This window comes from Chiloscyllium punctatum, chromosome 22 (genome assembly GCF_047496795.1).
Source record: "Chiloscyllium punctatum isolate Juve2018m chromosome 22, sChiPun1.3, whole genome shotgun sequence".
Taxonomy (NCBI): domain Eukaryota; kingdom Metazoa; phylum Chordata; class Chondrichthyes; order Orectolobiformes; family Hemiscylliidae; genus Chiloscyllium; species Chiloscyllium punctatum.
Window position 1 is genome coordinate 43,515,158 of NC_092760.1, and position 14,772 is coordinate 43,529,929.

Below are 14,772 nucleotides of genomic sequence, written 5' to 3' on the forward strand. Positions count from 1 at the left end.
ATTTTTTAAAAAGATGGTACTAGAAAGGTTGGTTGTTCTTTTAGTTGATATATCACCAGACCAGATCAGATGCATTTGAGCTGAGGGAAATCGGTCAAAGGTTGTAGCAGCATCTTCTCTCCTGTAATCATTTTATGATTCTCTGATCTAATGTGTCCCTTGCTGGACAGATAGAACAATAAATGATGCAAGGTAGAAACTAGACATACCAGCCCAGGAATGGTATGATAGAAGATATTTGCATTTATAATTAAATTTAGTATAGCCGTAGCCACCCTAGTTGGGACAAGTAACTTTATCATAGCAAAATTCATTTTTACAACCTATTTTGGCAATTGCATAAGGCTCCACTTCTATGGTAAGTTATTTTAGAATGCTTTGAAAGAAATGAAAATGGATGCTTACATTTCTAGTTCGCGCAGTACGTTCTACTCCTGTCCTTTCAACGTCGCAGTGTGATTCTAACTGTACAGAGCCTAACCAGTGAGTTGAACTACATCCATTTAAATATACTTGATCCCATGAGACTTGCTACTTACCCCAATACCACATACACGATTTTTATCCTCCCTTTCACCAATAACAACTTCATCACAAATAGCATACTAAATACATTATTGAAACAACAGCACACATCACTTTGAAACATATTGAAACTAAAATGTTATTGTTTATATAGCTGGTGATCACAAACCAATTTGCAATCTTTAAACATATTTGGAACCAAGTGGTGGGGAGCTCTCTCCAGGACACATAAAATTGCATGCTGCTGACCAAAATTCAAACTGTTGTGGTCAGTCTTAAAGCTCTGTGAAACAATACAAGCCAAAGTCATATGGCATCATTGTTATGATGTTGATGTCAATGTTATTTTATAACAATAAAATTAACTTCTGACAAATCTCCTGACAAATACAATGAATGTCAATGATGTGCAAAATGTATACTTTCCTATTACCATCTGAAGATATCCCAATTCGGAGACTACATAAAAATCCTCACGAGAAAAAAAAGAAAGCTTGAAGTTGTTGAAAATCTAAAATCAGAAAATACTAGAAATAAACTGTCGATGTACTTTAAAAGGTTTTTTTTTCCAACTGGGTTCTTCTATTTGAAATTTTAACTAAGCATTTATTTTGAGATGTCAATACACCTGCAATTTCTGATTTTTATTACACAAGCATCCACTTTTGTGTCTAACTTCATCACTCTCACCTTACCTTCTTACCTTATCCTGAATCATTTAAAAAAAGTTTCATGAGCTCTTAGCTTCCATAATTAACATGTACAATTACTGAGTTCTGATTACATTTGACAACCATTTCAAAGATATAAACAAGTAATTCTACACTCAGCATGTCAGTAATTAGAGAAAGAGAAAAGGCAGATTTTGAAAATTTCGTTGGTGCCCTTACGACCAAAATTGGCTGTAGTCAAATCTGGAAGAAATGTTCACATTAAAAATCAATCTTATCTTACAACTGCTGAATGCCTGAGGATTTTCAGCAATTTTGATCATTGGCAGCCTTTACTTTTGTCACACCCCAATACAGTTCTGAAGGTATTCCAAAAATTTCAAAGCACTTACATTTAACAGCCACATTTGTTTTAAGATGTCTGCAGCACATCATGTCATTTTAGGCAATACCAGCCCTAGACAATCCTGAAACTCAAGCAAATATAGATAGACAATGTCAAACACTTGTGAAATTCACATTGATTTATTATGGATGGACAAACAAAAAGGATTACAGTACACCGGCCAACTAATCTTTGATTCACCATGGACAAAGAGAGGCATTGTAACTCAATGAATGTTAAACAAATATTAAGTTCCTGATGAAGGGGTTATGCCTGAAACAGTGACTCTCCTGTTCCTTGGATGCTGCCTGACCAGCTGTGCTTTTCCAGCACCATACTTTTTGACTCTGATCTCCAGCATCTACAGTCCTCACTTTCTCCTAAGTATTGAATGGATCTCATTGAGGATTCATTGTATTTTGTAAGCTGAGTTGAGACAACTCTGTATTGAGGCCTCGACTGACATTCACTTCTCGAACTTCAATCTCAATACTGACATCCAACCACTGTTCACAGCTACCATCTTCAAACAATCCTCAATATTACTCTCATAACTTATTCAAAAGAAGCGCAGCTGTTAAATCTAAGTGCTTCTCACACACCTGGTACCTTCACCCTAATCCACAACTATGTAACATATTGATCTATAACAGAAATACATCAAGCCTCATTATTTAATATGCAGAATTTACATCTGATACTTTTTATTGCTTTAAGTCACTGGCATAATTAGTTATGTTCAGCAAAATGGTTATTGACAACATTGTGGAAAATGTTCTGATGAAACTGAACATGTATTGTAGACAGTCATTTAAAGGTAGATAAGTTAGCTTTGTGTTGGCTTCTTTTCCTAAAGGTGATGCAGTTTAAAGTTCAGTGTTCAGAACAATGATATTTTGGCATGTATGTTTAACTATTTCACTCTAAACCTTTCGCTGTATTGTGAGAAGATTGTCTGCCTATGAAGACCTAAAAAAAATGAGGAATGAACCAAAAGTGAAAAATGGCACAAAAGACAATTGTGTGAACTGAAAGCAAATCAAATGGCATCCAACAGTTGCAAAATTGTTTGTTCAGGTAGCTGCTGTGTACAATTATTGCCACTAGATGGCTCTAGTTCATCTCCAAAAATAGGTGTACTCATGACATCTAGTGGCAGATAAAAAATGTTGCAGCTTGAACCCATGTAATAAAACTTGCATTTAAAAGAGGAAATAAATACAAATCTGAGAAATTTAAACAGCCTCATGACAACTGTAAAGTCCACAAACTCACGATGGATTTACACAAAAACAACACATTCTGTAGTAAATTCAATGTACATTTGCACATTCAAATATTAACTTTTTTATGCAAACTAATTTTCACAAGGAATAGAAAATGGAAGTGAATATTTCAATGTTTAAAATGATGTTATTAAGGCATAGTACTTTGATACTTGCAAGAAACTTTAACACCTCTATTTATTTGTATAGCAAAATAAAAGATACAAGTTTTGGACTCCACACATATTAATATAATGGAATGGCTCAGTTTTGCAGTGGTAATGACAATGAAACTATTAGCCTCTCCTATTGTTATTGAACTGGAACCTACAGCAACTTCAGGATTACACACAGATCAAAACACTGTCAGTGATTCTATGCTTCTCTAACATTTCCCCAGCCCATACAAGTCTCCAATGACTGGGAAATCTATTCATTGGGAGAATTTTCATTTTTACAACATTAGTCTCACTATAAAAGTTACGAGTTAAGTAGCTTTTTATTTGACATTTCTACCATATACAACAGATACAGTAAAAACGAGACAGCGTTCCTCCAGGACTGAGGGTGCTACATGGACAGCACAGACTATTTGTTGAATGAGAGCTAATTGGATTTTCCAACAGTGTAATAAGTTTATAATTACTAATAAATATCTTTAATTGTGCTGAATAAACTAAATTTGTGCACTATCAAATTTCTCCCTATGATTAAAAATGTGATTTAACTATTTAAGTCAAATTCATTTTAGTGTGTATGTTAATCCTATCATTTATTTAAGTTAAACATGATGCATTATCAGCACTTTAATTTCCTCATTTGCTGCATATCAATTTCAGAAGGGAATGCCCCCTTACCAATTTCCTAACATTGCTGCTGCACACCAAGACATCTCTTTGACTTGGTACCTGATTTGCTGTCAGGCAAGGAGAAAACCACAGAACATAGATTGCTGGATCATTGCAGGCAAGCTTTGCTGATGAACAAAGAAATGTCAGTTCATAACTTTTGCTATGTTTTGGAAGCAGAAACAAAGAACAAATGCTTTACAGCTAAATTAGTGGAAGCTATATACAGTGTAGTTACACTACAAGGTCCATAACACTGATATTATTTGGAATAAAATTTGATGAAAATTCCAAAAATACATTAAGTACAACGAGTCTTCCTACTGCCTCAAACCTGAACTCCAAATTCAATTCACACTTAACAACCAAAAATTTCATGCAAAACTGGGACCCTTTAAAATTGCTGTCACTTGCCTTCTCGAAAATGTCGATAAAGCATCGCTGACTTACAACATCTGTGACTTGCTGCAGTTTGCAGTTGGGAGTGGTTGCAAAGTCATCAATCTCCAGGCTCAAGTGATATAATGGAATGGTTGTAGGCTTCACAATCATGGGGCAATCAAACAACTATCCTCCTTCTACACTCACTTATCTGCAGAAATGCACTTGCATCAAGGATTATTGGATAGCGAGCAGAAGCAGTCGGAAAAAGGTGGTCGATTATTCTTTTCAGAATCAAAGTGTGGTGCTAGAAAGCACAGCCGGTCAGACAGCATCCAAGGAGCAGGAGAGTTGACGTTCTAGCATGAGCTCTTCATTAGGAAACTGGGCAGCAGGGTGGCTCAGTAGTTAGCATTGTTGCCTCATAGCACCAGAGACCTGGGTTCAATTCCAGCCTCAGGCAACTGGCTGTACAGAGTCTGCACGTTCTCCCTGTGTCTGCGTGGGTTTCCTTCGGGTGCTCTAGTTTCCTCCCACAATCTATAGATGTGCAGGTTAGGTGAATTGGCCATACTAAATTGCCTATAGTGTTCAGGGGTGTGTGCATTAGTAAGGGGTAAATGTAGAGTAGTGGGATATGGGAATGGACCCAGGTGGGATACTCCTGAGGTTGGTATGGTCTTGTTGGACTGAAGGGCCTGTTTTCACACTGTAGGGATTCTATGTGTTTATATATCATTATATTAACAGATAACCTGGAGGTTATTGCTGGAATGTTGTTTTTTTTAAAGAAACTCAGCACAGATTACCATATTCGATTGAAAGACTTTCAGCATCTAATTACAAAACACTGAAGGAAGCTATTCAGCCCATTGCATCCCTGCTAAGCTGTTTGCAAAACCAATTCAATTTGTACAGTTCTTTTCCCCATAGCTCTACAAATGATTTCTAGTTGTATTATCACTAGAGAGATCCAGGTAATTTTCTGGGCACTCCAGTTGCAGAGGATGGAATTTGAATTCAAAAAAGAATGTCTGGAATTGAGTCTTATGATGACCATGAAATATTAGCAATTGCCAGAGAAACCCATCTGGTTCAGTAATGTTCTTTTAGGAAGGTACCTACCACCAATACTTGGTTGGACCGAATGAGACAATGAACCCACAGAAATGCAGCCGACTCTGAACTGCTCTCTGGGCAATTAGGGATGGTCAAGCAAATGCTATTCTAGACAGCAACACCACACTTGTGAATGAAAAAAAAGTACAACTGTCCAACTCCCTTTCAAAATTACTTCCACAACACACACACTCCAGGTCTTAACCATTCACAATGAAAATTAAAACTCTCATAATGCGTCTGGTTCTTGACTCTTCCATTGAAAAGTAAACAGTGTATCCAGGATTACTCTTCCAGAGGGACCATAGTGCTACTTAAGGCTTGAGGCATGTTATGATGGTTTTCTTTCCTCCAATAGGAACAGTTTCAACTTCGCAAATCTATGTATGACTGAAGGAACTATACTTGTAGACCTTTTCCACATCCTCTCCATTGTCTATTGTGAACATACGGTGGTGAAACAGGAAGTTTTGCTATAGTTCCCGTAGCAGGTGCCATTTTTCCTTTCGGATTCTCTGTGCAAGTCTTACCAAACAGGTTTTTCCAAAGGTGTGCTTAAAATAAACTACCAAAACTCCTGCTAAAACTTTAAACTTTTATTTCTAATGTTGTCAAGGAAATGAAGCAAAATTAATTCAATGTCATTAATCCCGACTCTGTCGGCCCTGTAGTTTTTTTAAAAAAAACAAACTAAGATGGGAAATAATTAAGAATCAATTGTCGTGTGTGTGGTTAAATGACTTGGGTGTAAACATTGCAGAGTGTTTGTTGTATTGAAATCCGGATCAATATGCTAATACCTTTCCCCGTCAATCTGGTGGTAGATTTATCCACACTGTTTAAGATAATGGGTTAATACTCAAGTCAGTCTCTGTTCCCCGTGGCAGGTAAAAGGCCTTTGAGAATACATGATCCAGTGGTAGACCTGTGTTGCTGTTTGAAATAGGCAACTCGCAAACAGATGAACTGGCAACAGGACGGAAAAGTAAATTGATCAAGGCCGCTTTTTGATGCGTTTTTCAACCCCCAACATTTCGCATTGGCGATGTGACTCAGCAGGTGGCGAAAACACAACCATGTTTGTAAATCAGTTTGTATTAACGGGGGGGGGGGAGCAGAAATAAGTCCCGTCAGCATTACGCCGTCCTGATTTGTACACACTCCAATCTGAATAGACCAAACATCCTGAGCAAAAACAATGGAAGTTACTTATGGAGTGTAAAACAAGGGAGAGTAGCCTACGTTTATTCATTCCCCCCCCCCCCCCCCCAAAAAGAAACGTCCGGACGCAGACACCAAAAAATAGCCATTTGATCCTACAACAGTTCTGGTGTCATCAAGCAAGGCCAAAACCAGTGAGTGTAATAAAGGTTTCTGGCCAACACTAGAAAGTGATCCATTTCTCGTTTCAATAGAACAGTCAGAGGCAATGACTTGCAATGCGTTGACTGCCACCGCTGAGCGGGTATTATTTCAGGTCAGTGCACCCTCGGCAGACCATGGTTTCCTTACGTGCCCCCGTGCATATTATCTGTTTAACGGCGGGGATTTAAGTTATTCCTGCAGGGCTAGTCCTTGCTTTTGAAGGTCAAGGCATGCAACACCAAACCAGCTCCCACTCCCGGCGCTCGCCACGACTCATTGTGCGAAGGGGACTGTCAACCTGTTTGACAGCCAAACGGTTAACCCTTCTCACTGCCAAACGAGACTGAATGCAAATCCACGGCAGTGAAGTGCAGAGACCCTCTGGCTACCTGTCCCCTGTCCTTGAAGGACGTGTGCCGAATGGAAATCGCTCCAAGCCAGAGATCTCTCTCTCTGATCCCTTATCTGATATTTCAATCATAGTAGATGCAAACTTAAATGTCTACTGCTCGTAATATAAAGTGATAGCGTTCACTGGGTCGGGCTCATTGTCTCTAATTCCGTCCACTGTCAATCTTGTGTTCGCAAATGGAGACAGTGCTTCCTCTTCCCCACCCAGGCAACAACAGAAAATGGAGCACGGATTCCCTGCCGAACACATTGCACGCAAACACATGCACCTGCAGCACAAGCAGTTCATGGCACACGGCGGGACCCATGACTGAACAGGTAATCACTCACACTCTCTCTCTCTCTCGCGCACACACACACACATACAAAGGGAGCAGGTAGGCCAGTTCTCCCAAGACCTTTATTCCAAATTGCGCCGCTGAAAGGTGTTTTAATCAACACGCGTTTGATTCATAGACAGGGAACAGGAGGGCGCCAGGTGTGGAAGATGCGGTTTGAAATCGAGCTATTGACGCTATTCTCCATTTGAAATCCTGGGACCGATTGGAATGATGCAAACTGGCCGTAGGAAGCAGGTCAGAAGGAAAGGCGCGGTTTGTACAGCATACCTTTCACAGCACGAGTGTGTGGGGTTGCGTAGGGTACTACTCCACCTCGACTTTTTCAATCTCTATAAAACTATTTAGTATAACGTTACTTACACTGTGCAAGATGTCTTACATTGGAAAATATACCTTAGCCACTAAAAGCGCACGCTGTTTAAATACGCTGGGGTGGTGGGGAGTGGTAACTGTTGTATAATATGTTCGTCTCATATCCGTGCAGAATCACGTTCAATATTTAAAATCCATTCGCTACTCATTGTAATGATAAGACCCATCGATAAATGCAATGAGTGTAATAGGCACAGAACCAGCGGCTGATGCATCTATGAAATGAATATTTGCTGAAGCCAATATCTAACCCGTATCTAAGTTCTTCGTATAGGTTTCTCCGTGTCAGGGAATATTTCCTCCTTCCAATAAAGGTGTTCGGTGAAGAAGGTTCAAAATGCCAACATACGGAATTTACCTGTTAAGTGACATGTAACTCACGTAGAATTAACTGGAAGTACAAGATTTACTGCACAACATGGAAACAATAGAGGTTTTGCAAGTCCTTACACACTAACTTTTCTCCTCAATTAAAGGCGCGGTTTGTACAGCATATCTTTCATAGCACGAACACCCACTTTCAAAATACCAACTTCGTTGTACCTCCTGTCTCGTTAAAATCGTAAAAAAAAAGGTCAAATAATGTCCATCCTAAATCTACACCACTTTTTAGGTTTGTGCCATGACCTAGATGCGAAAAGAGAAAGGAAAAGAAAAAAAAAAGTCTTGTTCCAGAAGCTGCCTCGTATCTACTGACCTTGAAAATGAAGATGTGGAGGACAATTCTAATGTAAAATAATGTTTAAAAGATGGACGGGGCGAAGAGAGATATTTTGCACTTGCACAGACTGAAGCACCAAAAGAACCGAAACCAAAGAAGGAATCTGGCAAGAATCTAAACGGAAAAATGAATTGGTGTGTGCAGGCGATCCAAAAACTGGTTAAACTGCAGGCGTCAAATCCAATGGGCTCGATTTAAAAGAAGTGTAACCGCGAAATCTCAACAATATAACAGACCTGCTAAACAAGACCAGCCAGAGCCACACAGCAATAAGGTAACTGACAAAGATTAATGGTCAAAGTCCATACACACAAAAGGACATAACAGACAAAAGCATCACATTAACTACTGTCATTGTTTCCTTCCTGTAGAACACCAACTAATTATTGACGGTCGTGATATCTCTCTGCCTCGACGTAAAAGCCGAGTGCATTGTGCTAGCGGCAACTCAACCACTCCTGGGTATGGGTTTATTTTTTTTTGTCTGTTTTCAACTTCAAGCTCCCTCTCCCTCTCACACAACCCCAGCGAAGAGATTCCTTCCAGCGGACAAAACCAAAAAAAAAAGAACAGAACAGCATCTTTAAAACATCTTGGCAGAACACAGCAGCCGGCACGAAGCTGACTTTAAAACGCGACAGGTTGACTGAGGAAGATAACTGCAGCCACAAAACAAGCAGCAAAACAAAACGAAAAAAAGCCTGTTCCATTGTCAACCAAACACCAAACCGATGCAACCTTTAAAGAGAAACACTTAATTTCCACCTCCCTACCTTTCGGAGTGTCCTTGAGCATTTTTATTTCTCTCCGGGAGTAAGTGTCCGCGGTTTTTTTTTGTTTTGTTAATTTTCCTCCGTGCACAATAAAAGCGAGGAATCAGAGAGCGGCGTGTTGCATTTTTTTGTATGTATACATATATAAAAGAGAGAAAGAACACAGAGGGAGACGCGGGGCTGCTGAAGCAGCCTCCTGCAAACACAGACTTTCTCTGACTGACTGCTTCCCTCCCTCCCGCCTGCTGCTCCCACGCGCTGACAACACTGCCACACTCCGGCTGCTCGCGCCACACTCTCCGCGGGCACGCAGCCAGGGGCGACGCGCGCTCACAGCACCCGCGCGCCGCCAGCCAGCGCGCGCGCGCGCGCACCGCCAAGTGAAAGTGGCTGAGACGTTCGCAAGACATTAGTTCCCTCCCCAGGTAGGAGGTAGAGAGCGAGAGTGGGGCTCTTCCTTGTGTGTGCACAAGCCGATGTGCTGTGGCTGATCCTGGGTGATGTATCACTGCATATGCAGCACACTTTCCTTCGGTAAACCATCTCTCCCCCCCATCATCATCTTTTTTTAAATCCTCTTTTGAGTTATTTTCTCTTCGGGTCATCAAGTGGGTTTGTCGCCGCCGCTGCAGCTGTCGCTCCCCATTCCTCCCTCCCGAGGGTCCCCGGAGTCCAACACAGAGCGGGGTTGGCCACCCAAAATCATTCATGGGATGTGGATGATCTCCGGCGCAACAAAATAGCCCGGTGCTGGCTCCTGAAGCTCCCGCTGAGGGAGTGCTGCACTGGAGAAGATGTGGTGTGATGGGTTGGACACCAGGTTATAGACCAGGTAGCTACCTGATGTTGGAGCAGTGCTCCGAAAGTTCGTGCTTCCAGATAAACCTGTTGGACTATAACCTGGTGTTGTGTGATTTTTAACCTGGAGAAGGTGATCATTGTCCCAGGGGCATTCTCTAGCCAAAGTTTATGCCTCATTGGATACCAGGACCTGTATGCAATGCTATACTTTCGAGCTGCACATTTCTAAAACACTTTATTACTTTTTAAAAAATGATCTAGCACGTGCTGCGCACACGTAAAGTGCCATGCAATTGCAAGACTGCCATTTCTTTCTTTTGCACTTTGTTTTTTCTAACAACATATCACATCTCCCAGAATGTTTTCAAAGTACTTAAGATGAAATTAGTACTTTCAAATGGCTTACCTGTTGTTTCTGAACAACCTGTTCAGAGATATTGTTAAACATCTCTGGAGCAAGTGAGACTTGAACCCCTAGCCTTACAATCCAGAGGTGGGGGCACTACTGCTGTGTCCCAAAAGGGTCCCCTCAAATGGTTTATCATACAGCAGATTTATCTGTGATCGTGCACTCAGCATGATCCCACAAGCAGCCACAAAATGTGGCCTTTTAATCTGTTTTTGGAAGAGAATTGGGAGAACAGAAACAAGGAACATATTCCATGATGTGCACTGACAAGGCCATGATATCCACAACTGAGGGAACCGAAGAAATGTTTACAAAAGTGTCAGCATCAAACAGCGCCAATTTGAACTGAGCACAAGTTCAGAGCAAAGTAGACTCCCATTGGTCTTGTCCTTTGATCTTTGTGGGCTGTCATGAATCTATGGCAGTGATGTGTAATGCTGCCAGATTACTGGGAGCTGTCTGTACCCAATGATCATTGCACGTTATTGTTCATAGTGCTAGGTAATACCACTGTTTAAATTAAACAGTTCAATTTCCTTTGGCCTTTTATATGGAATGTAAGGCTAATGCAGTTTTCAGGTGGAAGTGAGAGAGTGGGGAGATAATTGTACTGGGGCACAAAATTAACTCATCTTAATTTCTATCCTATTTTAAGAATACCATTACAAATTCTTATGACCATGTTTACAATAGAAATTTATTATCATATATAGTAATTATCTGCTCCAATAATTGGTGCCAGTGGAAAAAGTTGACAGGAGGTGTATGCAAACTGCATTGTCTTCACTTTATTACTTGTAGATTTCCTGTGGTGTTGCTTGCACTCACTCAAAATATTTGCTGTTTTATAATAAAAGGAGTGTTATTTCATATTAACAAGCTTATGATATCTTCTTGAATCACCAATGCAGCATTGAGGTAAAAATAGCAAAAAAGGGTGGAAATAGTGAAACAAAACAAACTCTAAATATGTATCTGTATGGTAAAACAATAATATGACAAGTTCCATTGTTCTGAAGTTAGTGTGATTTTTATTTGGGAGTTTGGAAGTCAGATTTCACTGAGATACGTGGCAGAATTTAATGGTTACATCTGCAGACTCATCTGCTGGGTTTGCGGCAACATTACTGTATCCATTTTCAGTAGCTCTGAAGGAGTTAAATGCAAGTCGACCAGCCTCCCGCTACTCTCTGAGTTCCTTGATCCTGTAGGTAGAATTCTGTGCTTTCAAGAATTGCCAATGAGTTAGATGCAGGCAGATGTCCATTATGGTTGAGCCACAGGAAACTATAAGCAGTTCAGTTGGTCACAGGAAGCAGATCATTGGTCGAGTACTGGAATGCAGGAAAATCGGATTGGCTGGCTTGGGCCAGCCAGAGAGGCTATTCCTCTACCACCTGCAGGTTACAACATTTGGCATGGGGGGACACTCACCAGCTGACAGGCATTCCTGCCAATGGGACATGGGAAAAGCTGCTCAAGCTCTAAAATTACTGAAATGTGCTTTCTCATGGATGTGATTTCCACCCACTGCTAATTTTGTGATAGAATGAGACTTCTAAATAACCACTTAAAAACCTCAATTGACCTCCATGTGGGAAGATGTCTTTGACCCTTCCTGATCAGATCTAATTGAAGGAAACAAAACCCCAAAGAACTGCGGGTGCTGGACATCAGGAACAAAACCAGAAGTTGCTGGGAAAACCTAGCAGTTTTGGCAGCGTCTGTGGAGAGAAAGTAGAGTTAATGTTTCAAATCCAGTGGGCCTTCTTCAGAACTGATTTTAGCTAGGAAACAGTTGGTATATATGCTGCAAATGGAGAAGAAGGATAAGTGAAGGTGGAGCCCAGAGAGAGAGAACAACAGTTGGGCAGACAAAGGAATGAGTAAAGGTCAGCCTGGGAGAACCAAAAGTTGCTAAAGGGACCATTAATAGCTGACAATGGATTGGTTGTGGTAGCAACTCACGTGACGACAAGACCTGGTGTGTGGAAGTTGGGGTAAGGACATGGGAAAAGGTGCTCCAGCTCCAAAATTACTGAAGTCATTATTGAGTCTTGAAAGCCAAAGGAAAGGCCAGTGGAAAATGAAACGTGTTCTTCCAGCTTGTGCTGAGCTTCACTGGAACACTGTAGCAAGCCTGAGAGAGAGATGTTGGCCAGGGAACATGGTAGTGTGTGGAAGTGGCAGACATCGGGAAGCTCAGCGTCATTTTTGCAGACATAAAATAGGTGTTTCCCCAATGCAGATTAGGCATGTTGTGAGCAGCAAATATAGCAGACTAGATGGAATGAAATGCAGGTAAATCAGTAGTTCACCTGGAAGGTGTAGGATGGTGAAGAGGGATGAAGTAAATGGGTTGGTGTTCCACCTTCTGCAAATGTATGGGGGGTCTGGAGGTGTTGGGAGTGAAGGTGGAGTAGACCAAAGTATCCTGGAGGGAATAGTCTCTGTAGAAGGTTGACAAGGGGAGATGAGGGGAATATGTCTGGTGGCGGCACCCTTCTGGAGGTGGCAGCAATAGTGACTAATGATTGTTTGGATATGAATGCTGGAGGGATAGTAAATTAACAGCCTATCGCTGTTGTGGGACAGGAGAGAATCGGTGAAGGCTGAAGCGCAGGAGATGGGCCGGAGACAATTGAGTGCCCTGTCAATCATGGTGGTTGGAATCCTCGATGGTGAAAGAAGTTGGACTTTTCAGGGGCACATTATAGAAGCTTGCATCATCAAAACAGATGTGAAGAAAAGGGAGAAACTGGGAGAATGGAATGGAGTCTTTACAGGAAAAAGAGCATATCGTCAAGGAAACTTAATTGAACGGACTCAGGAAGATGATGGATTCTACACTAAAGGCTGTCTGCCCAACGTACTGTCCTTCCTAAGTCTGCTGATCAGCCAGCTCCTGAGAAGTCTTAAATTCCACTCTTTTTTTTCTCTGTTTTAGTTTAGAATCATTGCCTCTTTTGGAAGATACTTTTGAGGAAGTCGTGTACTTCATAGAATCTGGAAGAATAACTCCTCACTTGTTTTCTTCCCTTTAGTTGTAACCATGAGTTCGATTTGCTCTATATCCTGCTATTGTTCTGTATCCAATAGAAGGATGTACATCAGAACACCCATGGAGAACCGCCTGGTCAAGATACTGTAACGACAATTATGTAAGGCAAAATATCCCCTTGCCTGAAATTGTTGAACAGCTGCTTTAAGAATTTTTAATCAGTTGTATCAATGAGAAAGGAATTTTCAAATTGACTCAGGTCAAATCTGAGGTTCCAAGCAAAGTTTGTGGTTATCCAGAAGTCATGAACTCAATCATTTACTTCTTATGGGTAATCAATCCCTTTTTTCAACATATGCAATTCAAATATAATGTGTATATAGATCGCACATTTTTGGGACAGTGCTCTACCTCCAATTATCCTGGACCTTTGGTAACTGTTTACAGAATTTATTTTAAAATGAGTGTTCATAGCTTAAAGCATTCCCTTCTCTTTGCTAAAGGCAGAAATTAGAATACTCAAAACAGTCAACATAACGCAGGCGGCAATCAGGCTCTTTAATTGTTAAGTCAGATCAGATAGTCAAGAGGGATAATTAGTGGCATTTTTCTTTAAAATGCAACCTTATTATTAAATTAACTGTAAATACAATGAGGAAAAAGGCAGTTTCTCCAAAGTTTACAGAATGAAAACTTGTGTATCACCAGGAGTCTCTTTTTCTTCCCCTGTAATGTATATTCCACCTACTCACTTAGCAAGCAAACCTAACTGTTCAAGTTATATATACATTTTATGTAAACAAAGATTTTGAAATTTGTTTTCTAACTTCACATAATTCTGAAAAGCTTTTTAGCACAAACCACCAGAAGCCATTGAAATTCTTTCTATTAGTTCAGCTACCCAAATATCATTGATGGATCCTTAGATATGAGACAACTGAACATGTTCAGAGAGCACAGTCCAAATTTGATTCATAGAGACACAGCTGTGGGCAGCAATATAGAGTTAAGTCTATGTGGTTTTTAAAGCTTGAAAGCTTTCAAGTATATACTTTAATGAAGGCATAAAAAGTTCATTTGATAACTGTAATCATGTTATTGTGAAATATTATTTAAAATGCATTATGATTAAGCCCTTATTTTGGACTTAAAGTATTCAGTTACAGAAAAAAAATTACAAATGTGTAAAATAAAGCATTTTGAGCAATTTTTAAGTGCCTACTTGCTAGATTGCTTATTTAGAGTATTTTTATCGTGAATATGGATATTGAAAAATTGTAATGGTAAAGTATGATAAAGATGTGACAGATGCAGCAGGAAATCAAAATATACAGGCAGAAGGTGCATGTCGATTTATGATTTTAATGAGATAAAGGTGGAATAT

The 14,772-nt window shown here is 40.3% G+C and overlaps 1 protein-coding gene and 1 long non-coding RNA gene across 7 annotated transcripts in view; one reads left to right on the forward strand and one right to left on the reverse strand.

Moving 5' to 3' along the window:
* The window catches only part of LOC140493583 (synaptotagmin-7-like), a 698,518-nt gene extending 689,132 nt beyond the window's left edge, over nucleotides 1–9,386 (reverse strand). For all 6 annotated transcript variants that reach the window (XM_072592185.1, XM_072592183.1, XM_072592182.1 and 3 more), the window contains exon 1: nucleotides 9,178–9,386. In XM_072592185.1, coding sequence (XP_072448286.1) covers nucleotides 9,178–9,199 — 22 coding nt within the window. In that variant the 5' untranslated portion in view covers nucleotides 9,200–9,386. The remainder of the gene's footprint in view (nucleotides 1–9,177) is intronic.
* LOC140493584 (uncharacterized) lies at nucleotides 7,415–9,188 on the forward strand. Its single transcript, XR_011963718.1, has 3 exons — nucleotides 7,415–7,545; nucleotides 8,297–8,678; nucleotides 8,776–9,188. It is a non-coding gene; the product is annotated as an uncharacterized lncRNA (long non-coding RNA).
* Nucleotides 9,387–14,772: the final 5,386 nt, after the last annotated feature.